Below are 27,255 nucleotides of genomic sequence, written 5' to 3' on the forward strand. Positions count from 1 at the left end.
AGTAGCCATGAGGATATCTGAAGATTTAGAAAAATTTGACCAAGCTGGACAATATACTTGGGGCCCAAGGAAGTTGGGGCTAAATTAATGCTTCTATAATTATTCCCACTTCCTCCACCCCATAGCTGATCATAGACACCAAAAAGAAAAAAAAAAATGGAAAGACAAGGTAGGGGAATTAAAACTGAGTATCTTACATTTCTGAGCAAATTTTCACCGCTTTCCTGAACACTTGGGATGAAAAAACAAGTTCTGCTTTCAAAATTTCTAATAAGGAAGTACAGTTTCTCAAATTTAATTATTTGACCGGTTGATCTCCTACATATGGTGATAAGTAAAGGATATAAAACCCTATATTTCACCTAATTAGCAGAACATAAAATAGATATTAAATCCAAGACTGTCAATTCAGCAGACAAATCATATTCCTGGTTCTACTTGCCTAGAAAATCATGAGTCAAGCCCAACTAGCTTCAAGTTCAATTTTTTTCCCTGTTTAAGAATTTTTTTTCTTTGCCCATTTGTTTCTCTATCTCAAGCTGAGTTCCTCCAGAATGTTTCCTTCAACACTTTATCTACTACACTCTTGGGGCAGGTTTCTCTTATACAATGTGAAGAATAATCAACTCTGATACCAAACTTCACCAAACAAAAGCTTTTATTTATGAGTCATTATTTCTTTTCAGAGACCTCTGCCTATCTTTTGAAGTCCTAGAACAATTTGATTTTCTCCAAGTAAGAGAACTACATATAAGACTTTTGATAGAGAATAAAAAGGAATATATATGAGAATAAACATTGCTTAGAAGGCAAATCTCAGTCTACTGAAAATATCAGTGATAAGGTAAGGCTATTACAGTCAATAAAATGAAAACTACAGGTCTTTTTATGATCCACATCTTTCAGTAAAACCAAGGGGTTTTCAAACAGGGTGGCAGAAACCCCTTGAGGGTAACTGCCCAAGGACAGATATGAGAACATCTGGTTTATCCATTAACAATTAATCAAAACAATCAGTTATGGTCATATAACACAAACACGCACAAATCCCAAAACAAGAATACTAAGTATTGTTAAGTAGCCCATGCTTAGAGACATGCTACATATTGCTTTTCCCCACAAAACACAGAAATGAAATTCTGATATTTCTATAATATTGGCTATAAATAAAAACTACATCTAAATTTTAGTTACCTATATTAAAAATGGGATGATGAATATTTAAATATGTGCTTATAAAATATAAATTTCAAATTATTTAATGGGTCACAAACTTCAACTGATGAGATTTTAAACTAAAGTTTTAATCTTGATTAAAGGCTGGAAAAACAACCAACTGCCACATTACCCTTTTATATACATGTGTTTCTTCATAATGCAAATTATTTTACTCAAAAAAATGTACCTTACTAAAACTTCTTAAGGTGTTCTCTATTTTTCACTACTTTGCATTTTATTCCTCTGTCTACTGAACAGCAATACTTATATCACTTATCACTTTTATTTGCTCATTAAATGTTTACATCACTCTCAAAATACATGAAAGCAACTGATTACAGTTCTATCTATAAACCATATTTCACCTTAAGACAACTCAATGTAGTATTTAATCATGTCACTTTTAAAAGTAAAGACCACTTTCAGCTATTTTAAAAAATATATTACACATGTATACTAAAACTATAATCTAGTCAACCATATTTTAAGAAATATAAAGAATTCTCTATGGGAAATTCCCTGGAGATCTAGTTGTCAAAATTCAGTGCTTTCACTGAGAGGGCTAGGGTTGAATCCCTGGTTGGGGAACTAAAATCCTCCAAGCTGCATAGTGAGGCCGAAAATAAATAAATACATAATTTAAAAAAAATTAAAACCATTAAAATTTTTATTAAAAATAAAGAAATTCTGTGGAAAGTACTTTTGTAAAATGATGACTTTTAAAACATGGGTTATCTAGCTTATAAACTCAGATTCCTAAAAGCTATATACTTTGAAAGAATTCACATTTAGAAAATGTTTGAAACAGTGCAATTTTGTTAATAATTGAGTATTTACTTATTAACAATTTATAACATTAAAACTAAGAATCAGCATTTCTCAAAATGTGTACTGCAATTCTTTGGAGTCTCAGATGATGTTAATACAAAAAAGGCTAAATGAGCTTAGAAATGTATGGATTTCTTTCCCAAAGGATTTTTCAAAACCTGGAATACATTAGTGTGCACTGTTAAATTTCAAGAGGAAATAGAATTAAGTGTTTCTCCAACTTCCAATTTTACTTAACCACTGTATCTATCCTTCCCTCCACTGGAGCATCAAATGGGACACATTCTAAAATATACTTTATAAGGAAAATCTACAGAACTACAGAAACTGGGGAAAATGTCAAGTACCGAATCTCTAGATATTAGAGCACTTTATAACTAGTATGTTAATCAGACAAACAGAAAACAGTGCTTTCTACCATACTTCTTCTACAGTCCAGATTAAAGCTCTATAGATTTCATTCTTAAATCATAAGTCCGGGTATCCCCTCTGTGATCATGTACAACCCAAGAGTAAAGATAATCTGTATTAGTAAATACAATTTAAATTATTTAATGCATAAAGATGAAATAAAAAGCAAGCATTCTCATTTTGTAAACATGATCCTTATTGTTTCTTTTTTTTAATGTTAACTATTGAAATTCCTTACTTACTCTTATGCGTTTCACCATGAAACTGATGTTACGGATTCCAGAGAAGTCTGTTGTCTGGTAAATTGTGTCAATTGCTTTAACATGACTGGATATCTATTGATTTTTTAAAAAAGAAAAACATTTTAGGGGCAATGTTGAAACGTGAAAAAGACTGTGAATTTCTATTTTCCAAATCAAGAATTATTCATATTCTACCACATTCAAATTTTAAAATGTCAATATCATATAATAGATGAAAGGATGAAAAAGATTAGTGAGCTGGAACTGAGAAGAGAAATTGAATGACTCTCCCGACTTTTCTCTGGCCAAAACCAAACATGCACTCTTGCCTCGGTCATATAGAACTTTGTTTCCTCAATTCATCCTGCAATGTCATACTTCCATGCCTTTTCACATGCTGCTGCCTTATACCTAGGGTTTTACTCCTTAGACTCAATTCAAACATATTCTGTGAATATCTCCCTGTTAGTATCAGAGCACTCAGTCATTCTCTGACTCAGTCTTTCCACTGCTGCACTGGTACACATTCTGTTAAGTTTTGTCCACCACTTACTATGTAGTAGGCACTGGTGACTCAGTGGTAAAGAACCCATTTGCCAATGCAGGAGACACAGATTTGGTCCCTAGGTTAGGAAGATGCCCTGGAGAAGGAAATGGCAACCCATTCCAGTATTCTTGCCTGGGAAATCCCATGGATGGAGGAGCCAGGCAGGCTACAGCCCATGGGGTCAAAAAAGCATGGAAGATAACTTAGCAACTAAATAACAACAAAGACACCGTATTAGGTGCTGGAGGTATAGTGGTAAACAAAACTGAGAAGATCCCTATAAATTTATAGAGATTTATTTTAGAGGGAGGAGAAAGGGAAAGAAGTAATACAAATATAAACAATACACATTCAGATTTTGCTAAAATTGAGAGAGACAAGCAGAGTGACAGAACACAGAAAGATCCTCTTTTTACCTAGCTGACTCCCAATTTAACTCTCTGGCTTCTAAATCACTATATATGAACCTTCCCATCTTCATTTACAAAAAGCACTCCTGCTACCACTTATGTGAAAATATGCATGCATATATAGTTTCAAAACTATTTTCAAAGAAATTATATAAACATAGAACAGCCAAGTAGAAGCATTAACAATTTAAAAAGTAGCCCAGTTTGCCACACATTGATAAAGAACATCATAACACTGCTGGTAAAGTCCATTAGAAATCTGTGCTACCTACACTCAGCTTGGTTTAGTGATCCCTTACCCAACTCTCTGTTCTTTCTCCACCCCAAACACTGGCGGTTCAAACACTTCTCCACAGATGACTAATTAGATATCTTAGTTTACTGAGAGTTCATCTTGAGTTCCTGCTCTTTTAACCTTCAACTTTTCTATCTTTATCCATTTCTATCTTCCTCAAATGGTAACTCTTCCTTATGGAGTAACTTTCTTTTATTCTTAACCCCAATCCTTACTGGATCTTCAAGAACACTGTCTTACATCAATTTTTCTTTTTCATATCTTACACTGCTTCTCCACTGGATCATGTTCCTCCTCTGACCAACTTCTCGTGTGTCCCCCTTTCACTCAAATATTCCATATTATTCTTGTGAAGTGAAGTCACTCAGTCATGTCTGACTCTTTGCAACCCCATGGACTGTAGCCTACCAGGCTCCTCCATCCATGGGATTTTCCGGGCAAGAGTACTGGAGTGGGTTGCCATTTCCTTATTCTTAATCCACCATATTTCTGGTTTTTCATATCTTTTGAAACCCTAACTGTTCCTGCCAACCAATTCCTTATTGTTCACAATGTTTTCGCCCTCATAACTTTACTGAAAGCTCGCTTAAAGCACATCAACAATCTTCTGATAACTAAGTCAACTAATATTTATAATCATTCTTTCTTTTTTTCAGCATTCAGTTCAGTCAGGCAGTTCAGTCGCTCAGGCATATCCAACTCTTTATTACCCCATGGACTACAGCACACCAGGCTTCCCTGTCCATTACCAACTCCCAGATATTGCTCAAACTCATGTCCATTGAGTTGGTGATGCCATCCAACCATCCAATGCCAGGCTTCCCTGCCCTTCACTATCTCCTGAAGCTTGCTCAAACTCATGTCCATTTAATCAGTGATGCCATCCAACCATCTCATCTTCTGTCGTCCCCTTCTCTTCCTGCCTTCAAACTTTCCCAGCATCAGGGTCTTTTTCACTGAGGTATAATCGACAAATTAAACGTAAAAGATATTTAAAGTGTACATCATGACAATCTGACAAACATACACATTGGGAAAGGATCCCTCCCATCAAGTTAATTAGCACACTGAAGTCATTCTCTTTGATATCTCCAAATATGACACTACTGGCTATGTGTTTAATTTGAAACTTTTCTTATTCCTTGATTGATCCTACTTTATCTCCCACCTCTTTAACTATTACATTTTAGCCCATAGTTTCTCCTCCTCATCCTATTCACTATAAAGAGATTTTATCTCCCAGTTCCTTCCCTTTTGATTTCATTCTCTCCCTTTCATTCTCTTTCCTTGTTTTAACTATCTCTTAAACCCTTAAATTCCATGCAGAAAGCTCAAGGCTAACCTCTCCCATGCTCCAATTCTATATTTTCAGTACCCTAAAGGGACAATCGTGTACATGGGTTTTTAAAACATGTCTAAAATAAGTTCATTACCACCAACAAAACAAGTTCACCATTTGTACTAATGACACCTCCACCAACTCAGTCTCAAATCCTTAGACTCAAAATGCATTCATCAAACTCAATGGATACCTTCAAAATGAAGGGTATTTTGAAGAGTATCTCCAAAAAATTTATACTTTAATAAGGGTTTTTCCAGTAGTCATGTATGGATGTGAGAGTTGGACTATAAAGAAAGCCGAGCACCGAAGAATTGATGCTTTTGAACTGTGGTGTTGGAGAAAACTCTTGAGAGTCCCTTGGACTGCAAGGAGATCCAGTCAGTCCATCCTAAAGGAAATCAGTCCTGGGTGTTCACTGGAACGACTGATGCTGAAGCTGAAACTCCAATACTTTGGCCACCTCATGCGAAGAGCTGACTCATTTGAAAAGACCCTGGTGCTGGGAAAGACTGAAGGCAGGAGAAGGGGACGAGAGAGCATGAGATGGCTGGATGGCATCACAACTCAATGGACATGAATTTGAGTAAATTCCAGAAGTTAGTGATGGACAGGGAAGCCTGGCGTGCTGCATGCAGTCCATGGGGTCGCAAAGAGTCGGACACGACTGAGTGACTGAACTGAACTAAACTGAAGGGTTGAAAAGATACAAATGCAGATAATAGTGTAACTATAGAGTGGGCTTCTCTGGTGGCTCAGACAGTAAAGAATCTGTCTGCAATGTGGGAGGACCTGGGTTCTATCCTTGGGTGGGGAAGATCCCTCAGAGGAGGGCATGGCAACCCACTCCTGTATTCTTGCCTGGAGAATCCCCATGGACAGAACAGCCTAGTGGGCTACAGTCCACGGGGTTGTAAAAAGTCAGACACAACTGAGCAACTAAGCACACAGCACACAGAGTGTTAAGTATAATGAGAATACAGAATAGAAATTAAAAACTCTTATTAGGATTCTTCTACCTTTCTCACCTTTAAGACCACAAATGATAATCTGACCCTCTTTTCAAAGCTAAGCTCCAGTGCCATCATCTTCTTCAGGAAATCATTGTCTTAAATCTCTCTTTTGAACGACACTAAAATATCCTAACTGGTCTTTCAGTTATTTGTGTTCTTATCTTACATATTTTATCACATCACAACTGAAAATACATACTCTTTACTTTTCCAAAATGAGATATGCACTAACTTTAACTTTTAGAGGAAAACACAGGTATAATGAAACAATATGAGAATATCAAAACTAAAACAGTAGCAAAATTATAGATACCTGGGCAATCACAGCTTCTCGTGTTCCGTAATATTTAAAGAACAGATGATCAGTCTGAATATAAAGCTGACAAGTATTTTTTTCAGCTACAGTTGTACGTTTTTTCCTCAGGAGTTCTGGACCATTAATAGCATGTTTTTCTTGAGGTGTCTATATGTCAAAAGAGTTATTTCTGATCATTAGCATGTTTCACTATCATAATTTATATAATCAATGATATACATTTTAAACAACTTCATTTTCTACTTTATATGTAAGACCATAGGTTATTTCCTCACACTGTTAAAAATTCCTAAACACCACTTCCAGTCTCGTAACATTCTACTTTATAGATGATTTATTTATTCAAACAATTCTTTAACTTTGAAACATTTTCAAAACATACCATTTAATATGTAATCATGTGTGTGTGTGTGTATACACATAAAGCAAGTCTTACAGTAGTCTATAATACTTTGACATCTTCCTCTACCAATCTATCACCCAGCTGTGTCAAATTTAGCATCTAAGTACTTAGGGCATCTGCCCACATTACCTCTAGTCCATCACATTAGCCCAAGCCACCATCACTTACTACCTAGAGTACTGCACTAAGACTGATGGGAATCCATCTCTGTCCATGGCTGACCTTCAATCTGATCTTCAAACTGCAATCTCTTCAAAACACGATTTTGAAAATATTACCCATCTGCACCTGTATTTCAAATGACTTCCTATCACTCTAAGAATAAAATCATAAACCCTTTATATGCACCACCTAGTCAACACTACAGACTTTGTTTACCTGTTCAGTTTTGTCCCATTCCACAGTACTTCACAGAGAGACCTTACAACACTACCCAATTCTAGCTCTCTCTGCTACAGCTAAACAGAACTTCTTTCCAATCCTGCAACACATCATCTGTATCCCTTCACAGTATTTTGCACATGGTGATACTGCCTTCCCTGATCTAGTCAACTTCTTTCTTCAGACTTAGCAAAGGTTAAATCACCCATATTATACCTCACAGAACCATGGACCCATGTCCATCACAGTTAATCATGTGGTTATTTATCTTCTGTCCCCAGTCCACCACCATTACTTCAACCACTAGAATATGAGTTCTGGAAAGAAGAAACTATCTCTGTGTTTGCTTCTTACTATACTGCTAGCTGGCAACACACGCTTCACAGGCAAATGGCAGACACTCAGTAAGTATTTGTTTAAAGAAATAACACTGCTGTTGAATCTAAAGATTTAAGTATTTGCTGACATCTAAAAGCACCATGCTAAGTGAACTGTAATGACAGTAATTGAGAGTTCAACTTAAATTTAAAGCCACAATTCCAAATTTACACTCACATTTTATAATTTCCTTCTCCCTTGACAACTCCATGTTTGTCCTCTTAGTTACTGTCTTCATTGTACTTTTATCTATTTTCACTCAGTACATCATTCTAGGATGGCAGTTACTGTTTCAGCACATTCCATTGTCTTCTGGTTTCAACTGTTTCCAATGAGAAACGAGCTGTCATTTTTACTGCTGCTTCTTTGAAGGTGACTGGACTTTTTACTGGTTGTTTTTAAGAGTGTATCTTTTGGTCTTTAGACTTTTCTAATACTGTGTAAAGTATTATTTTCTTCATGAAAGATTTTTCCTGCACTAATAACAGGGTTTACTAAATTTGTTGTTTGATTTTCTCCGTCATATGTGGAAAATTCTCAGCCACTATCTGTCTCTACTTCACTCTCATTTTTTCTCCTTCTGAGATATCAATCATACATACTTTAGAACTTTCTGATGTATCACTATGTCTCTTAAACTCATTTCTGTATTTTCCACCCATTTGTTTCCAAGTGGTTTACTCTTTTTTCTTATGACATACTATCCAGGTCTAAGTTCATCAAATTCTTAGTTTCTGTTATTATATTTTTCAGTTCTAGAATTTCCATTAGGTTCTTCTGTTCACTTTCAATTTTCTGCTGAAATTTTTAATTTTGTCTTTATGTACTTGAACATATTATAAAGTCTGTATCTATGTCTGATCATTTCATTATTCAGATACCTTTAGGTTGTTAACATGTCTGACACCTCAGCTATACCTTTTTGAGGGTATACACCTGTCATTTATCTTTCTTTTTAAATTTCTATTTCTTATTTTTTGGTCGTGCCATACCATGAGGCATGTGGGATCTTTGACCAGGGATCAAAACCATCCTCCTTGTAGTGTCTTAACCACTGGACCACCAAGAGAGACCCTGTCATTTAATTCTGAATGACTAATGTTTGGTAAATAATTTTTTCCCTCTCTTCTACCATGTTGTCTCATTTGTTAATATGCTGACTATTTTGAACTCAGGGCTGGACAATGTACATGGAAAATCATAGACATAATCTGAGGCTTCAAGTAATGATATCTTTCTCAAGATCTATTAATATTTTCACTTCAGGCAAGCAATGAGGCTCGGTGCGTTAGTAATTCTCCATTACCTTAATTCAGTCAGAGATTAAGAAGATGTGGTGAGAAACTCTAACCCCTGTGAGGGGAGGTAGAACACTTTCTGATTCACTTTCACTTCTAGAGAGCAGCCCTTTCTTCATTCACGATCTCAACATAAAGTCCCTAAACAGTATTTTTATCTTTAGCCTCAAGAACCTGGAGACTTCTACTCAGGAACTGGAAGATATAGCTAGAGAAAAGGTAGCCCAAAGTGTCAGGGTCACTTTCCTAAGTGTCCTTTTTCTCCCCCAAAGATCTGTCCCCACACTTCTTCAGAGCCCTGTTATTTCTCTAATGCCTTGAAATAAACACACACATATGCAAATACAAATATATATAAACACATTTTTTTAATATTCATATTTTGAGGTCAGGTTGGTTTCTATTAGCTTTTCTAAGCAGGAGGACTACTTCTCTATTTTTGAAAACAATTCTTTGTCAATGTCATGTATTGTTAACATAGTCTCAGAGTTCATAGTCTTCACTGTAAGGTGTCCTTCACTCTTAATTTTCATATAGTGAAATATACCAATTTTTTAGTAGTCAACGATTTCATTCCTTATTAAAGAGTTTCTCTATCTCAAAATACAAAATATTTTTTAATATCTTCTTTTGTCAAGTGTCTTTTCAAACGCTTTTGCCCATTTTTTAATTGAGGTTTATGTATTTCTTTTTAATTGAGTTCTTGGGCTTCCCCTGAGGCTCAGATGGTAAAGAATCCACCTGCAATGCAAAAGACCTGGGTTGGATCCCTGGGTTGGGAAGATCCCTTGGAGAAGGGAAAGGACCCACTCCAGTATTCTGGCCTGGAGAATTCCATGGATTGTATAGTCCATGTGGTTGCAAAGAATCAGATATGACTTTCACTTTCACTTTAAGAGTTCTTATTATATTCTGGAGAGGCCTTCTGTTAGATATACGTACTGTTGACATTTTGCTCACAGTCTGTGGCTTCTTTTTACATTTTCTTAACTATATCTTTTGAGAAGTTCTTAATTTAACAGAGTCAAACTTGTAATTTTGGGCTGGGGGGGTAGGCTATTTTTCTGTCCTAAGAAACTGTTTTCTATTCCAAAGTTAGAAAAATTTCTACGCTTTAATCTAGAAGTTTATGTTTTACCTTTATGCAGATTTATCATCAATTTTGTATAAGGTATAATGGTATAAACAGGCTTCCCAGGTGGCTCAGTGGGTAAAGAATCCACCTGCAATGCAGGAGACACAGGCAGATGTGAGTTCAATCCCCAGGTCGGTAAGATCCCCTAAAGAAGGGCACGGCAACCAACTCTAGTATTCTTGCCTGGAGAATCCCATGGACAGAAGAGCCTGGTGGCCTACAGTCCATAGGGTCACAAAGAGTCAGACGCAACTGAAGCGCCTGAGCACACAGCACGTAAGAGTATAAATTGAGGTGGGGTTTTTTTTGTTGTTTTTTTTTAAACAGTACTATTTGTCAGACCTTCCCTGATGGCTCAGTAGATAAAGAATCCGCCTGCAATGCAGAGGACGCCGATTTGATTCCTAGATCAGGAAGATCTGCTGGAGAAGGGAAAGGTTACCCACTCCAGGATTATTGGGCTTCCTTTGTGGCTCAGATGGTAAAAAAATCTACCTGCAATACAGGAGACCTGGGTTCAATCCCTGGGTTGGGAAGATCCCCTGGAGAAGGGAAAGGCTACCACTCCAGTATTCTTTTCTGGAGAATTCCATGGACTGTATAGTCCATGGGGTTGCAAGAGTCACATACAACTGAGTGACTTTCACTTTTACTTTCATTTGTGAGACCACTCTTCTGTCCTTTAAATTACTTCGGGACTTTTGTGAAATTTAACAGACCATTTGGATATGGACTCTCTATTCCATTCCATAACCTGTAATAAATCTATCCTGAGGTCAGGATGATACCATCTTGATGACTGCAGCTTTATAGTTAAGTCTCAAATTCAGGTAGTATAAGTCCTCTGGCTTTTGTTCTTTCTTGAAAATTGTTTTGCCTGTTCTAGGTCCTTTACATTTCCACATAACTTTGAAAATCTATTTGTTCATTACTAGCTAAATCCTCACAGGAGGATTATACCTGATTCTTTCATTATAATCACTATTCTCTTCTCTTTGTTTTCAGTAATTTTTGAATATATTAGTAATAGTTATTTTAATGTCCTTGTATGGTAATGCCTATAATTTCTAGTCTGTTTCTATCCGGTTGTTTTTTTTGTCCTGATCATGGATCATATATTTCAACTTCTTGAGCTTCTTGTCATCCAGCAATGTTTTCTGAACACCTTACATTCTAAATATTACATCACTGAGTATCTACATTCAGCGTCCTTTTTTAACAAGCACTATTGAGCATCGTTCTAATCAGTTCAATTCAGTTCAGTCTCTCAGTTGTTTCTGAAGCTTTGCAATACCATGGACTGCAGCACGCCAGGCCTCCCTGTCTATCACCAACTCCCAGAGTTTACTCAAAGTCATGTCCATTGAGTCTGTGGTACCATCCAACCATCTCATCCTCTGCATTCCCCTTCTCCTTCCACCTTCAATCTTTCCCTGCATCAAGGTTTTCTCCAATGAGTTAAATCTTCGCATCAGATGCCCAAAGTACTGGAGTTTCAGCTTCAACATCAGTCCTTCCAATGAACATTCAGGACTGATTTCCTTTACGACTGATTGGTTCGATCTCCTTGCAATCCAAGGGACCCTCAAGTGTCTTCTCCAACACCACAGTTCAAAAGCATCAATTCTCTGGCACTCAGCTTTCTTTATAGTCCAACTCTCACATCCGTATATGACTACTGGAAAAACCATAGCTTTGGCTACACAGACCTCTGTTGGCAAAGTAATGTCTCTGCTTTTTAATATGCTGTCTAGGGTGGTCACAGCTTTGCTTCCAAGGAGTAAGAATCTTTTAATTTCATGGCTGCAGTCACCATCTGCAGTGATTTTGGAACCCAAAAAATGAAGTCTCTCACTGTCTCCAATGGGACCGGATGCCATTTTTTGAATGTTGAGCTAACTCTCCTCATTCGCTTTCATCAAGAGGCTCTTTAGTTCTTCTTCACTTTCTGCCAAAAGGGTGGTGTCATCTGCATATCTGAAGTTATTGATATTTCTCCTGGCAATCTTGATTACAGCTTGTGCTTCATCTAGCCCAGTATTTCTCATGATGTAATCTGCAATATAAGTTAAATAAGCAGGGTGACAACATACAGCCTTAACATACTCCTTTCCCAATTTGGAACTAGTTTGTTGTTCCATGACCACCCAGTTCTAACTGTTGCTTCCTGACCTGCATACAGATTTCTCAAGAAGCAGGTCAGGTGGTCTGATATTCCCATCTCTTTCAGAATTTTCCACAGTTTATGGTGATCCACAAAGTCAAAGAATTTGGCATGGTCAATAAAGCAGAAATAGATGTTTTTCTGGAACTCTCTTGCTTTTTCCATGATCCAGCAGATGTCGGCAATTTGATCTCTGGTTCCTCTGCCTTTTCTAAAACCAGCTTGAACATCTGGAAGTTCATGCTTCACGTACTGCTGAAGTCTGGCTTAGAGAATTTTGAGCATTACTTTACTAGCGAGTGAGATGAGTGCAATTGTGTGGTAGTCTGAGCATTCTGTGGCATTGCCTTTCTTTGGGGTTGGAATGAAAACTGGCCTTTTCCAGTCCTGTGGCCACTGCTGAGTTTTCCAGATTTGCTGGCATATATAGTGCAGCACTTTCACAGCGTCATCTTCTAGGATTTGAAATAGCTCAACTGGAATTCCATCACCTCCACTAGCTTTGTTCATAGTGATGCATCCTAAGCCCCACTTGACTTCACATTCCATGATGTCTGGCCATAGCTGAGTGATCACACCATCATGATTATCTGAAGATCTTATTATTGTGAAGCTCTTTTTTGTACAGTTCTTCTGTGTATTCTTGCCACCTCTTAATATCTTCTGCTTCTGTTAGGTCCATACCATTTCTGTCCTTTATTAAGCCCATCTTTGCATGAAATGTTCCCTTGGTATCTCTAATTTTCTTGAAGAGAGCTCTAGTCTTTCCCATTCTATTATTTTCCTCTATTTCTTTGCACTGATAACTGAGGAAGGCTTTCTTATCTCTCCTTGCTATTCTTTGGAACTTCGCATTCAAATGGGTATATCTTTCCTTTTCTCCTTTGCTTTTCACTTCTCTTCTTTTCACAGCTATTTGTAAGGCCTCCTCAGGCAGCCATTTCACTTTTTTGCATGTCTTTTTCTTGGGGATGGTCTTGCTCCCTTGTCTCCTGTATAATGTCACAAACCTCTGTCCATAGTTCTTCTATCTATCAGGTCTAACCTGTCTATCAGATCTATCCACTCTGTCTATCAGATCTGACCCCCTGAATCTATTTCTCACTTCTACTGAATAACAGTAAGGGATTTGATTTATGTCATACTTGAATTGTCTCGTGGTTTTCCCTACTTTCTTCGATTTAACTCTGAATTTGGCAACAAGGTGTTCATGATCTGAGCCACAGTCAGCTCTTGGTCTTGTTTTTGCTGACTGTATAGAATTTCTCCATCTTTGGCTGCAAAGAATACAATCAATCTGATTTTGGTACTGACCATCTGGTGATGTCCATGTGTAGAGTCCTCTCTTGTGTTACTGGAAGAGGGTGTTTGCTATGACCAGTGTGTTCTCTTTGCAAAACTCTATTAGCCTTTGCCCTGCTTCATTCTGTACTCCAAGGCCAAATTTGCCTGTTACTCCAGGTGTTTCTTGACTTCCTACTTTTGAATTCCAGTCCCCTATAATGAAAAGGACATCTTTTTTGGCTGTTAGTTCTAGAAGGTCTTGTAGGTCTTCATAGAACCGTTCAACTTCAGCTTCTTCAGCATTACTGGTCGAGGCATAGACTTGGATTACTGTGATACTGAATGGTTTGCCTTGGAAATGAAGAGATCATTCTGTCATTTTTGACACTGGATCCAAGTACTGCATTTCAGACTCTCTTGTTGACTATTATGGCTTCTCCATTTCTTCGAAGGGATTCTTGCCCACAGTATTAGATATAATGGTCATCTGAGTTAAATTCACCCATTCCAGTTCATTTGAGTTTGCTGATTCCTAAAATGTCGATGTTCACTCTTGCCATCTCCTATTTGACCACTTCCAATTTGCCTTGATTCATGGACCTAACATTCTAGGTTCCTATGCAATACTGCTCTTTACAGCATCAGACTTTGCTTCTATCACCAGTCACATCCACAACTGGGTGTTGTTTTTGCTTTGGCTCCATTGCTTCATTCTTTCTGGAATTATTTCTCCACTGATCTCCAGTAGCATATTGGGCACCTACCGACCTAGGGAGTTCATCTTTCAGTGTCCTATCTTTTTGCCTTTTCATACTGCTCATGTGGTTTTCAAGGGAAGAATACTGAAGTGGTTTGCTATTCCCTTCTCCAGTGAGAAGACAGGCAGCTAATTTACTTGAAAGGAACTTTGATCTTTCTGAAGCCTGGTTTTTCAGCTTAGTTAGGACAGGTCTGGAGTACTCCTTTAGACTAGGGTGAGATTAGCTTATTCCAAGCATGGGCTGGGACTTCTACCACGTACAATTTTTGATAGTTGTTTAGTTTATAGATTTCTCAGTAGTTTTTCTTTCTCGGGTAGTTTTCTCATAGAATCTCACCCTGTGTGTGCATAGGTTGGAATCCAGCTAAGATTCAAGGTCACCACTGTGCAGATATCTAGAGCTTTTTATCAGCTTAGCTCCCTCCTCCTCCCAGGTACTATGTCCATAAATCCAGATACCTCAGCCTTTCTGAACCTTAACCTATCTCTTCAACTCTGCAAGAGTGCTATGCATTTCGTACTCTTCTTGAAGCGCCCTTCATTGTGCCATTCCTGAAATTTCGCCTCCAGTCAAAAAGTCATAGAAATCAGAGATATTTATTTCTCCTTTCTCAGGGATGTCAATCCTGCATTGCCTGTTGGCCAATATTTGAAAATAATTGGGGCTTTTTTTTTTTTTTTTGGTTTTTGTTTTCCAGTTGTTTTTTGCAGAATGGCTAGTTGGATGCCAGTCACTTTAGCATAACTGGAAAGGGAAATTTCCACCCACTTGTGCTACTAAGAGTTTCAAAGTTTTTGTTTCAGACATGTGGTACTTGCCGAGTTTTGTTTTAAATATAGTATGAGGTAAAGATACAACTTCATTTTTTCTCCAAATGGATAAACATTTTTGGGGGGCTCCATTTATTCAACAGTCTCTATTTTTCCTTTGAGATTTTATCTCTACCACATAACAAAGTTTCATATCTGTATGGATCTGGACAATTAATTTTATCCCTCTGGTCAATCTGTTCATTCCTATGCTAAAAGTACTCTCTCTGTTATTTTAGTAAGTCTTAATATCTTCCAGGGTAAATCTTTTTCTTGTTCACCATCTTTAGATGGGCCTTATTTCTTCTTAGCCTTCACTTTTTCTTGAAACATTTTAGATCCATCAAGTGCTATGATCCATCAAGTGCTATGCATAATCATGTTGTAATTTACATGGAACTGCATTGAATCAATAAAGCAATATGAGGAAAATTAATGTTTTTCTATTAGGTATCAGTTCCATTAATACAGTGTATCTCTCCATAATAAAATCAGTCACCTGTAACATTTCTTATAAAGTTTCATAATTTTCCTTATATAGGTCTTTCTTTGCTACATTTACTCTTTGATACATGATATTCTTGACACTATTTTTAATGATGTCCATTCTTGAATTACATTTTTGGTGGTCTACTGCTAATATAAAAAATATATAAACTTATTTTGTATATTAATGTTATATCTAGCCACTGATAAAATCTATTATACCTAGCAATCTATGGTTTCAGCCTATCTATCCACATTGCCAACACCTCAATACAAGTGACTATCATTTCTCAACTGAATAATTGCAACAACTTCTAATTAGTCTCCCAGTCTCTAGTTTTTCACCCCTAGCCTGAAGCTAAGAATTCTTTACTTGTACGGCTATCTCTCTGGCCTTTATACACTGTTCCTTCTCTTTTCGTCTCTTCATGGTCAATCTAACTTCTCCTTATTCTTTTAGTTTCTGATTATTGTCCTCAAACACTTTTGAGGCTAGGTTAACTAGTCTTTTTGTGGGTAGAATACCACCCACAAGCATTAACTCTTCACTTAATTCTTTATTTCTTACTACCTTCAATTTTTCTGTGTCTCCAATTAAACCATAAATTTTGTGAGGATAATTTCCTTCATCTTAATTTCCACATATTTCCAGAACCTGCCACAGATATTCTAATATATGGGAGATCAACAGAAAATTGTTTAGTGAATATAAGAATAAAATCTCACTTAGACTTGAAAGACCCATTTGAAATGGTATAATCTCATGCCATGCTGCAGATTAAAAAACATACAAATTTGCATTTGTGACTCAAGAAATGTTAATCTACCCTACTACTTTTAGAAAGGATGTTTAAAATACATGATAAATGTTTTTACTATAAAAACAAAACTTTAAAAAGTTTAAACTTGTGTTTTAAATAACTACAAAACTATCACCTATGAATAAAATAAAATTAAAAAATAATCAAAGGTCAATAGTCAACAGCAGAAAAACTTACAATTAAAATGTTAAAAGCACTGTGGTTTTTATTAGGGCAACTAACCATCTGAGTTTGCTTAGACCCATGATTTTCAATGGTAAAATGACATCCCAGGCAAACCTGAGGAAGTTGGTCACTCTAATTTTCATACTAATATGAACAATGACATTTATATGAAACACATATTCAGATTGAATACTTTTAATTTTATGATAAATCATGTAAGAGAATATTTTGGACATGTTATGATTTGGGGGTCATGCAGACTGTATTCAAACCTCAGCATCACATTTTTTATTATAAGCAAGTTATTTGGCCTCTTTGAGCATTAAGAAATATAAATATTTCCTGACAATAGTATAAATATTTTAGAAATCCTAGAACATACATGTTAAATGCAGAAACACATGCACAACTTCCCTTTCATTTCTTAAACACAAACTTGTATTAAAATCTTACCTGTGTTACTTCTTCTACACCAGTCATCTGGTACTTCCTCATTCTTTCAAACACTGAATGATCTGCACAACCCCCCTGTGGACCATATTTATGGGGATACTCTAAAACACAAAGAAGAAATGCTATTACTCTCACATGTTAAGATATCACCAATTATCTTATAAACAAAAATGTAACCGTCATAATTCATGAAAGCCACAAATGCTTACTGAGCACCAATGGGAAAGGCATTATGCTAGGTATTCTAATTTTAAAATATGACAAGTGAGGACTTCCCTGGTGGTCCACTGGTTAAGAAACCATGCTCCCAATGCAGGAGGTCCAGGTTCGATTCCTGGTCAGGGAATTAGAACCCACAACTAAGAGTTCACATGCTGCAACCAAAGATGCCACATGCCACACCTAAGACCTGGCATAGCCAAATAAATAAATAAACTTCCTTTTTTAAAAAGTCTGGCAGGTTCCAAAGTTCTCCTTCAACATCACTGGTCTCTAGGCTTTTTTCATATGAGTGATTTGTGAGGTCTAAAAAAGAACAATAACCGTTCTTTATTCTGGGTTTAAATTTCCAAACCTTGCCCACTTCAGATATATAGAGCATTTTAAGACTGCAATTTACTTCATTTTGTAATTTATAATTTTCCCTTCAAACACATTAAATTTCTTATTCTGCAAATATATAAAACTACTTCAATCTGAACTAGTTAGGCTAATACAATATTTATCTGTTTGAATTCCTTCAATGAATACCAACTAGCCTTAAAGGAAAGTAATCTAGAAACATGTTCCATGGCGTGGTAAAAGTAGACTGAGTTTAAACTTCTTCAATGTATAATTCAAGTGAATGCTTTACAAAGCAGTAACTATTTTATCATCATTTGTTTTCCCTTTCTAATTAAACAGTGATTAATTTTGCTTTAACTGAATTGTTTCTATTTACAGACAGCTGTTCAATTTAGTGTAGTCATTTAAAAGTTTATTCCACTCTCTCAGTTCACATATTCTCCCTTGTTAGGTTCGTCTTAGTTCATGAGCGTATTTTATAACTCAATCTAGTACCCATAATTAAGAGAACCTTATAAGGTTCGCCTTAGTTCATGAACATGTTTTATAGTACCCATAATTTATCTACTACCCATAATTAAGAGAACCTTGTAAGGTTCGCCTTAGTTCATGAACATATTTTATAACTCAATCTAGTACCCATAATTAAGAGAACTGTCAAAATAAAATACCAAGACATGGGTGAGAGGGGAGGCACTAAAACATCTGTAAGTAGCTATAGTTATAATACACAAAATTATAATTAAAAACACTTTCTTGAGTAAATCTAGAACCTAAAGTGGACACGAGTGACCTATTCCATAAGAAATACTAATTAAATATTACAATATAAATCTAAACTAGCTGGTAGGAGGCAGGGGTTATGGTCAACCTATCTACACTGATATACTGTGGCTCTGATTTAAACTTCAGTTTTTACCAGAGGTCAAGACTGCAACAGCTGTAAAATTCCCAACAATAAATGTGGAAGAAATGACAGACTTAAAAATTCACCATTTTACAACTCCATATGCATAAGCTGATATAGGCAAGGATCACCCATTCCCAGGTGGCACCAGTGGTTAAGAATCTGCCTGCCAATACAGGAGATGAAGGAGACCTGGGTTTGATCCCTGGAGGAGGGCATGGCAACCCACTCCATATTCTTGCCTGGGAAATCCCATGGACAGAGGAGCCTGGTGGGCTACAGTCCACGAGGTTGCAAAGAGTTGGACATGACTGAAGCAACTTAGCATTAAGGGGTACTAAAGCCATTAGGTCAAAATGTACAATAACAGGATATTCAAAGTTCCTGAAAGTATCACCCCATAGGTGGTAGTTTAGTCATTAAGTTGTGTCTGACTCTTGTGACCCCAGACTGTAGCCCCCTTGGCTCCTCCATCCCTGGGATTTCCCAGACAAGAATACTGGAGTGGGTAGCCATTTCTTTTTCGAGGGGACGTTCCCAACCCAGGGATCGAACCTGTGTCTCCTGCACTGCAGGCGAATCTGAATGGCTGGAAACAGACAAACTGAGAAGGGCAAGAGTAAAATTGGCACCAACTAAAGTAGCCTAGATTCCTGAGTCATTTCTTGAAAAAAGCTGACTGATGATGAATATTCACATTAAACTGTTACAATAGTGAGAAGAGGTTTCAGTGCATTTTGTCATTTAATTTGGGACTGTCTGGTACTGCAGGCAGCATTACCTTATACACAGTAAAAAGTTTTGTTAAGCAGAATAGAAGAACTCATTCTATATCTGAGTTGCACTGGCATTTAGCAAAGTTTTCCTGTCACAGTCAATATAAAAATACTCTTGGCCCAGCATATCAGAAAATGTTTAGCAGTATTCGTATTTACCACTATTTCCTGAATATTTTCATCTTAAACTAATTTTCACTTATCCCAAGATACAACTTTTGCCCCCGAAAAAATCAGTCATATGGTTAAGTTGAAGACTGATACCTACATAGACTCTACAACACTCAGAGTAAACATTTTGCATGTCTAGAGAAATAAGTGCTATTATCATTTTTCAAACAGTTTTTTGAGAGAATTTACTCAATCAAGATTTTCAGTTTTAGAAACCAAAAAGCTGTGAGGTTCATTAGGAATCTAGTTATAAGTCCCCCACATAACAAATATGTCAAAACAACATTTTTTGTTTTCATATATAATTCAGTTTAACTAACACACTTCAAAATATAGTGAAATCAGTTGATATGCCTGATTTTATTCAAATTTAAGAAATACCAAATATCATAACATAATCATGAAAGATATTAGGATTTACCTTTCATTCAAAGCATACCATAAAATGCATTTTGAACCTCTTCCTACACAGGCACAAAAGAGCTGCTACTCTTTTGGAAGAGTCTCTTTTGGAAGAGACAATTTCCTCGCCAACACTTGAACAAATTCTATGTGTATAGCATTTAACTCGGAGAAGGCAATGGCACCCCACTCCAGTACTCTTGCCTGGAAAATCCCATGGATGGAGGAGCCTGGTAGGCTGCAGTCCATTGGGTTGCGAAGAGTTGGACATGACTGAGCAACTTCACTTTCACTTTTCACTTTCCTGCATTGGAGAAGGAAATGGCAACCCACTCCAGTGTTCTTGCCTGGAGAATCCCAGGGATGGGAGAGCCTGGTGGCTGCCGTCTATGGGGTCACACAGAGTCGGACACGACTGAAGTGACTTAGCAGCAGCAGCATTTAACTAAACATCTTACAAAACTGAGGAACGGAACAAAAATATCCCTATCTTAAACAACTGTAACATCATTTTTAATGCAATGATAAGGGAAGTCAACAAACAATATTTATGTCTGATTTACATATAGTCAGCATTCCCTATTATTAGGATATATAGTATCCCAATAAAATATATCTTCCGGATATTAATAATGTTGAATACTACGCACATCGGCACTCTGTATCATCAATATACCGGTACTGGTGCTAGGCATGTGACTGTTAGGATTAAGGTAATCGAGTAACTACTGTCTAATGGGTATCTCATGTACTTGATAAAATACATAGTTGACTTACATATGTAAACATATACAGATATATACACGTATGTATTTGTGACATTGTAAATACAGGTGATATTGGAGTCAATCTCTTCCCTACCACTCCTCCACACGATCAGAAGTCAGGCAAATACTGGTATAATACCATACCATCAATAGGCTAATATATCAGCAGGAGTTGACAGGAAGCCAGTAGAACAACCATCCATCTAGCAGGCTATCACTCCCCAGTAAAAAGATAGCCTGGATTGAAAAGTAAGATTGCCCTGCCCCTATCTCACCCCTAATAGGCTGCATTTGGCTGGAATCAAGGGAGTCCTTAATGTTCCACAAAATCACTTCCTCTGGTCCATCATGACAGGGGTCAAGAGAATCAGTCTGCAGCACTCCTCACCTCTATCAGGAGGATTCCAGCAAATACCAAGAGAAACCCCAGAACTGTCCCTGTTGATAGGAAGACATTCCCCTGGCCCCCACTTCCTTAAAGACTCACAACTGTCTACCATTTTCTGCCTTGGGCCCATTAGAACTATTTTCATTGGGGCTCAGCTTTTATGGTCATGAGACTATACCACCAAATACTTCAATTTACTATAAGTGTTTGCAGCCTCCAAATCACTACTTCCCTCTATTATTTTTATTTTTTTTTATATTTTTATATTTTTATATTTTTTATATTTTTATATTTATATATTTTATTATTTTTAGCTCCTAATTCACCATCACTCTCTCAGACACTACTCCATCATAATTCTTAGTGATTTCAACATTCAGGTTGATGATCCTTAAATACACTACCTTTTCTCCAATGGTCTTCTCCTACCTTGATTTCTCACTTACATGGTCATACTTGTGAACCTGTCAACACTAATTACCAAAACCTCTTCTTAATCTCAATTTCCTCATCCTACTTTCTTTCCACCACTCATCTTTTCAGAACATTCCCCCTTAGACTCAGGCAATCCTTCAACATCTCGAAAACCCTTCAATCCACCAATGCTACTATCCTGTCCATTACTGGATATTCTCTTTCTCTTTATTCAGCTTAAATCCCAGAGTCACTTATTATTATAATTACTCCATTCATTTACCTTAAACTCCCTTGCCACCTCCTCTTCCCAACTCTCAAACAAAACCTGTTAAAATTCAACTCTCTACTTAAAAAAAAAAAAAAAAAAAAAAAATCAACTCTCTACCTGTACCCCTCCAATTGAATGAAGCTGGAGAAGAAAATGGTAACTATACCTATTCTCATTCAAAAATTATAACCTGTAACTTCAAGCAGTTCCTTTATGCCACCTGGCAATCATACTGCATTTCCAGAGACCCTTCTCAATCCTATTTCACTGTTTAACTTTACCACATTAGTTGTTCGGTCCCTAAGTCGTGTCCGACTCTTTGTGACACCATGGACTGCAGCACAACAGGCTTCCCAGTCCTTCACTATCTCCTTGAGTTCACTCAAACTCATGTCCATTCAGTCAGTGATGCCATCCAACCATCTCATCCTCTGCCACCCCCTTCTCCTCCTGCCCTCAATCCTTCCCAGCAACACGGTCTTTTCCAATGAGTTGGCTCTTACCACATCAGTACAGGCAATAAAATTGACCAAGCAAGCTGAAACTATGCAAAGTGATCTTAATAATCAATGGAGGAAATTACAACTCTTCCATGACCTTCAAAAATTTTTGTCAAAATATTGAAACTCTATTATTTATAAATGTGTAGGGAAAAAAAAATAAGACTATTTATATTTAGTACACCATAATATAAAACATTAGAAACATCAAGAGTTAGTATATTTAAAAGAACTTCAGTTCAGTTCAGTCACTCAGTCGTGTCCGACTCTTTGCGACCCCATGAACCGCAGCACGCCAGGCCTCCCTGTCCATCACCAACTCCCAGAGTTCACCCAGACTCATGTCCATCGAGTCAGTGATGCCATCCAGCCATCTCATCCTCTGTCATCCCCTGCCCCCAATCCCTCCCAGCATCAGGGTTTTTTCCAATGAGTCAACTCTTCTCATGAGGTGGCCAAAGTACTGGAGTTTCAGCTTTAGCATCATTCCTTCCAAAGAAATCCCAGGGCTGATCTCCTTCAGCGTGGACTGGTTGGATCTCCTTGCAGTCCAAAGGACTCTCAAGAGTCTTCTCCAACACCACAGTTCAAAAGCATCAATTCTTCGGCACTCAGCTTTCTTCACAGTCCAACTCTCACATCCATACATGACCACAGGAAAAACCATAGCCTTGACTAGACGGACCTTGGTTGGCAAAGTAATGTCTCTGCTTTTGAATATGCTATCTAGGTTGGTCATAACTTTCCTTCCAAGGAGTAAGTGTCTTTTAATTTCATGGCTGCAGTCACCATCTGCAGTGATTTTGGAGGCCAAAAAAATAAAGTCTGACACTGTTTCCACTGTTTCCCCATCTATTTCCCATGAAGTGATGCGGAAAGGACTAGAACTAGAACTAGAGTGTTAAAAGAACTAGAGTGTTTTATTTCTTTGTAAATTGTATTTTATATATCATGAATTTTAAATATACATTCTTTTGGAAAGCCTGATATTTAGGATTAAAAAAAAAGTTTCCAAAGTCACAAAACAGTATTATATATGCTTCAAAATCTGTCAGCACAATACTCTCTCAATAGAAAAAAACAAGAAACAAGTATAAAATGTTTCCCATATACTTTCAAAACTTCTAAAAGAGCCTATTTTCCCTGGTCACCATATAAACTATGAAAATGGACAATGACATTTCCCTCTAAAATTACTGACAATATAATCCCCATTTCTAGAAAAAGCCTTTGTTCGACTAATGAATAAGCCCTCATTGAGATGCTAAATCATAGGATGCACTGTAGTTCCCCTGAAAAGGCCAAACAGCATATTCTTTCACAAAGAATGAGTCATTGGTGTAGAATATTCAGCCTATTTAAAACAAAGATCAGCTTTAAATCTAAGGCCTTTCTTCCAGTTCCTTTGCATGCCAACCTCTTGCTTTTGCTTTGTTGTAGGAGGCACAGATATAAATAATACATATATTGTGATACCACCTCAAGCAGGAAATAGCTCTAATTAACTCTCAATCATCCACTCCAGGAAGGGGAAATATTTACAGTTCAGATCATCTGCCCCAACAGAGTCATACATAAAACACCCACTTCTCCCTAGATACTAACTACAGTAGACTTAACGTCCTTGCTACTCCCAGCAAGCCATCCCTCCCTCAATGTGACTGCCAGGCTAGGAATTTTACTGCAGAATCCAAAGGCTTAGCTATGAGATAACTCTAACAATCAAAACTTGGTATAATTTCTCTAATAATGAAACAGTTTAGTGTCATTTCGAGGGGCTCCGAAGAGCTCTGGTATACCATAGTCCTTTATGTCTCAGTGCAGAGAAGAATTCAGTAAGAGCAAAGTGATAGATAAGAAGTGATTTATTAGAATAGGACCCTTGTGAGGCTTACAAGCAGGCAGGGAGAAATGCCACGTCCCGAGTACTTACTGGGCTAGTTTCATAATCAGGAAAAGTGGAGGGGGGTGGAAAACTTTGTCTTTCTTGAGTAAACATCATCTTTCCATCATTAGTTTCTCCTCCAGGCTGGGCAGGGGAATTTTCTTATCCCTCCATGGTCAAGCTAAGTCCACAAATTGTTGTTTTTTATGTGTACAAACAGCATGTCCCAGGGACCATTAACTTACTGAGCTCACTGGGCAATCAATATGTGGGTCTCATCCTACCACTGTTTTACTGTTTGGGGGTATGTCCCATGCTTCTGTTGCATGGTTTTGTTGCTAAGAAAGCTGGCTTGGTTTTGTCGTTAAGCAAACCTGCTTTCTTGAGTAATCATTAAATTATAGGGTTCTCTCACTTTTTTCTACTTAAAATCCTCTAGGCAGGATCAACTATCTAATCATTTGTCCCTTTACTCTGTCTCTATCAATAACAGACTATGAATCACTAAATTAATCAAATAACCCAACTTTTATGCTAGTCAGTGAATTTAAAAGAGAGTGGCTCCACAGACAGTTACTGTACAAAAACTTGCTTTGCTAGTATCTGAAAGGTCGATTGGTGAGGTCCTTTCCCATGAAAATGCCATTTACTCCCAAAGCTGCTAAAAACCAGCAAGGATTCACTGAAACAGTAAAAAGGAGGCCTTTTTTTTTTTTTTTCCCTTTTCAAGGAGAGATGATGAGTTTGAAGGAATGGAAGAATGGGTCAGGCAGCCCCCAAATATCCTTCCCCCTTCTAATTCCAGTGGACAGAAGTCCTTTTCTCCCTTTCCCCATCCCTCACAACCAGTCTCTGTTTGGGGAGGGTGGTGAGACCAGGAAAAGAAAGGTATAGTATGAATGTCCCTGGGAAGGAGAGTGAGCTAAAGTTCCCTTTTCCACATGCTCTCACAACACTGATCTCCAAGGAAATAGAAACTTGGAGCTGGTCCAGGCATGTCCCTTCCCACCTACAGTTTTTAAGATGGGCTGGTGCTGGGGGCCAAGGGAGTCATGGGTATCAGGTCAATAGGAAATGTGCTGCTCTACTATTCTGATCAGCAGACTCTAGAGGGCATTAGGACAGAAACTCTGCCTTGTTCATCACTGTATCCAACATATCTAGAAGTGTCTTGTACAGATTAGACACTCAAACAATATTAACTATTAAACTAATCTATCATTAAACCTATAAATCTTAAAACTGAAATGGAATGAAAACTTGTATCATACTGATTTAAAGTGACCGTTAACTCGATTTATTTGATTTGGCACTATAAACCTACACACAGAAAACAGGTCACTCCAGGCCAAAGACTCTAGTTTCTTTTCTGAAGTTCCTGAGCTGCAGCAGCTAAAAATAAATATGGTCCTAGCCAGAATAATATTTATCTTTCTCCTATTATCACAGATTCTTATCTCCAGCAGTCAAAAGTCTACCCCTATCTTCAAGGTTCAAGTTAAATGCCACCTCCACTGGGAATCTTCCTATATATTCCTAAGGGTCCCCCAGTGCATACCAGTGCTTTGAGGACATTTCTGATACAAAACTTATCACATTGTGACTCTCAATTATTAACTGAGACTATTCCTGAAGGTTTAAAAAGAAGTCTCAATCGTTCCTGTATATTCCCAAATCAATAAACACTTGTTAAATTTAATTTTTCAGTCAGCAGTTGATTTCCATGCCTCTTTTCAAAGGTCATCAATTAACTAAAGATCTGTAAATTGTTGGCTCCAACAACATCCTTTTAACCTTCATTCTACCTGCACTGTCTATCATTATGTTCTATATCTCTAACTACTTTACAGATTGACTATAAAATAGGGCACGTTCAAAATTAGGGCCTGTATGCACATAAATTTCCTAATTAAATGTCAGTGTTATTCCTAATGTTATTAATTCATTTACAAAACTAATAATGGGAGGGAGAAACTATTATTATCAAACACAAGCAACATGAGAATAAATGACACAAGAATATATACCATCAAAGAGCTTATAGTCTAGCTCGGGTGTCAGATATGTAAACAAGAATTCTATTTAATTATCTGCTTGCTAAACATTAAGTCTCTCCGCAATCATCCACAGTTTATTAAATAATGGTTGAATTTAATTTACTCATCCAGCCAACAGCAATTTTCCTTCCATGCCTCTTCTCAAAGGTCATCATATGACCAATGATCTGAATTCAAAACATACAGAGGACTCACCAATAGATCCATCGAAGTAAAGAGAGGATACCCAGAATTAAGGGGCCAGAAAAGGTTTCCAGGACATTATACTTGGATTATATTTTGAAGGATGAGTGTGGGTTTGGCCAAGAGAGAATTTATACATAAGTAACATGAGCATTTGTTCTGCTCTTTCGTTTCTACAAGGCTTGTCTTAAATTTCCAAAATGCCCCCTCTTTAGAGTTAAGTCAAGTCAGTTTTAAGGAGTATATAACATATAATTGCATTACATAAAATTCTGCTGCTGCTGCTACTAAGTCGCTTCAGTCGTATCCGACTCTGTGCGACCCCATAGACGGCAGCCCACCAGGCTCCCCCATCCCTGGGATTCTCCAGGCAAGAACAATGGAGTGGGTTGTCATTTCCTTCTCCAATACATCAAAGTGAAAAGTGAAAGTGAAGTCTCTCAGTCATGTCCAACTCCTAGCGACCCCATGGACTGCAGCCCACCAGGCTCCTCTGCCCATGGGATTTTCCAGGCAAGAGTACTGGAGTGGGGCGCCATTGCCTTCTCCGACATAAAATTCTAGATAATGCAAACTCACCTACAGATTGGTGCTTGAGGAAACAGAGGTGGGAAGAAAAGAAGGACTACGCTGAGGAGAAGGAAGCAACTGGGGGCAATGAATATGTATACTATTCTTGATTATGGTGACAGTTTCACAGATATATACATATGTTTAAAATTACCAAACTGTATACTTTACATATTAACAGTTTATTTTATGTCAATTTTTCCTCAATAAAATTGTTTAAAGAAAGATGAGACAACCAAAGAC

The 27,255-nt window shown here is 37.3% G+C and overlaps 1 protein-coding gene across 1 annotated transcript in view; it reads right to left on the reverse strand.

Moving 5' to 3' along the window:
* Positions 1 to 27,255, reverse strand: part of ADAM10 (ADAM metallopeptidase domain 10) — a 144,348-nt gene that overhangs the window by 38,187 nt on the left and 78,906 nt on the right. Inside the window, exons 5-7 of the mRNA XM_006056746.4 lie at positions 17,158 to 17,258; positions 6,617 to 6,766; positions 2,700 to 2,792 (exon numbers count right to left, since the gene is read on the reverse strand). Of these exons, the coding sequence (XP_006056808.1) occupies positions 2,700 to 2,792; positions 6,617 to 6,766; positions 17,158 to 17,258 (344 nt within the window). The remainder of the gene's footprint in view (positions 1 to 2,699; positions 2,793 to 6,616; positions 6,767 to 17,157; positions 17,259 to 27,255) is intronic.

The sequence above is a fragment of the Bubalus bubalis genome, chromosome 11, assembly GCF_019923935.1.
Source record: "Bubalus bubalis isolate 160015118507 breed Murrah chromosome 11, NDDB_SH_1, whole genome shotgun sequence".
Lineage (NCBI taxonomy): Eukaryota > Metazoa > Chordata > Mammalia > Artiodactyla > Bovidae > Bubalus > Bubalus bubalis.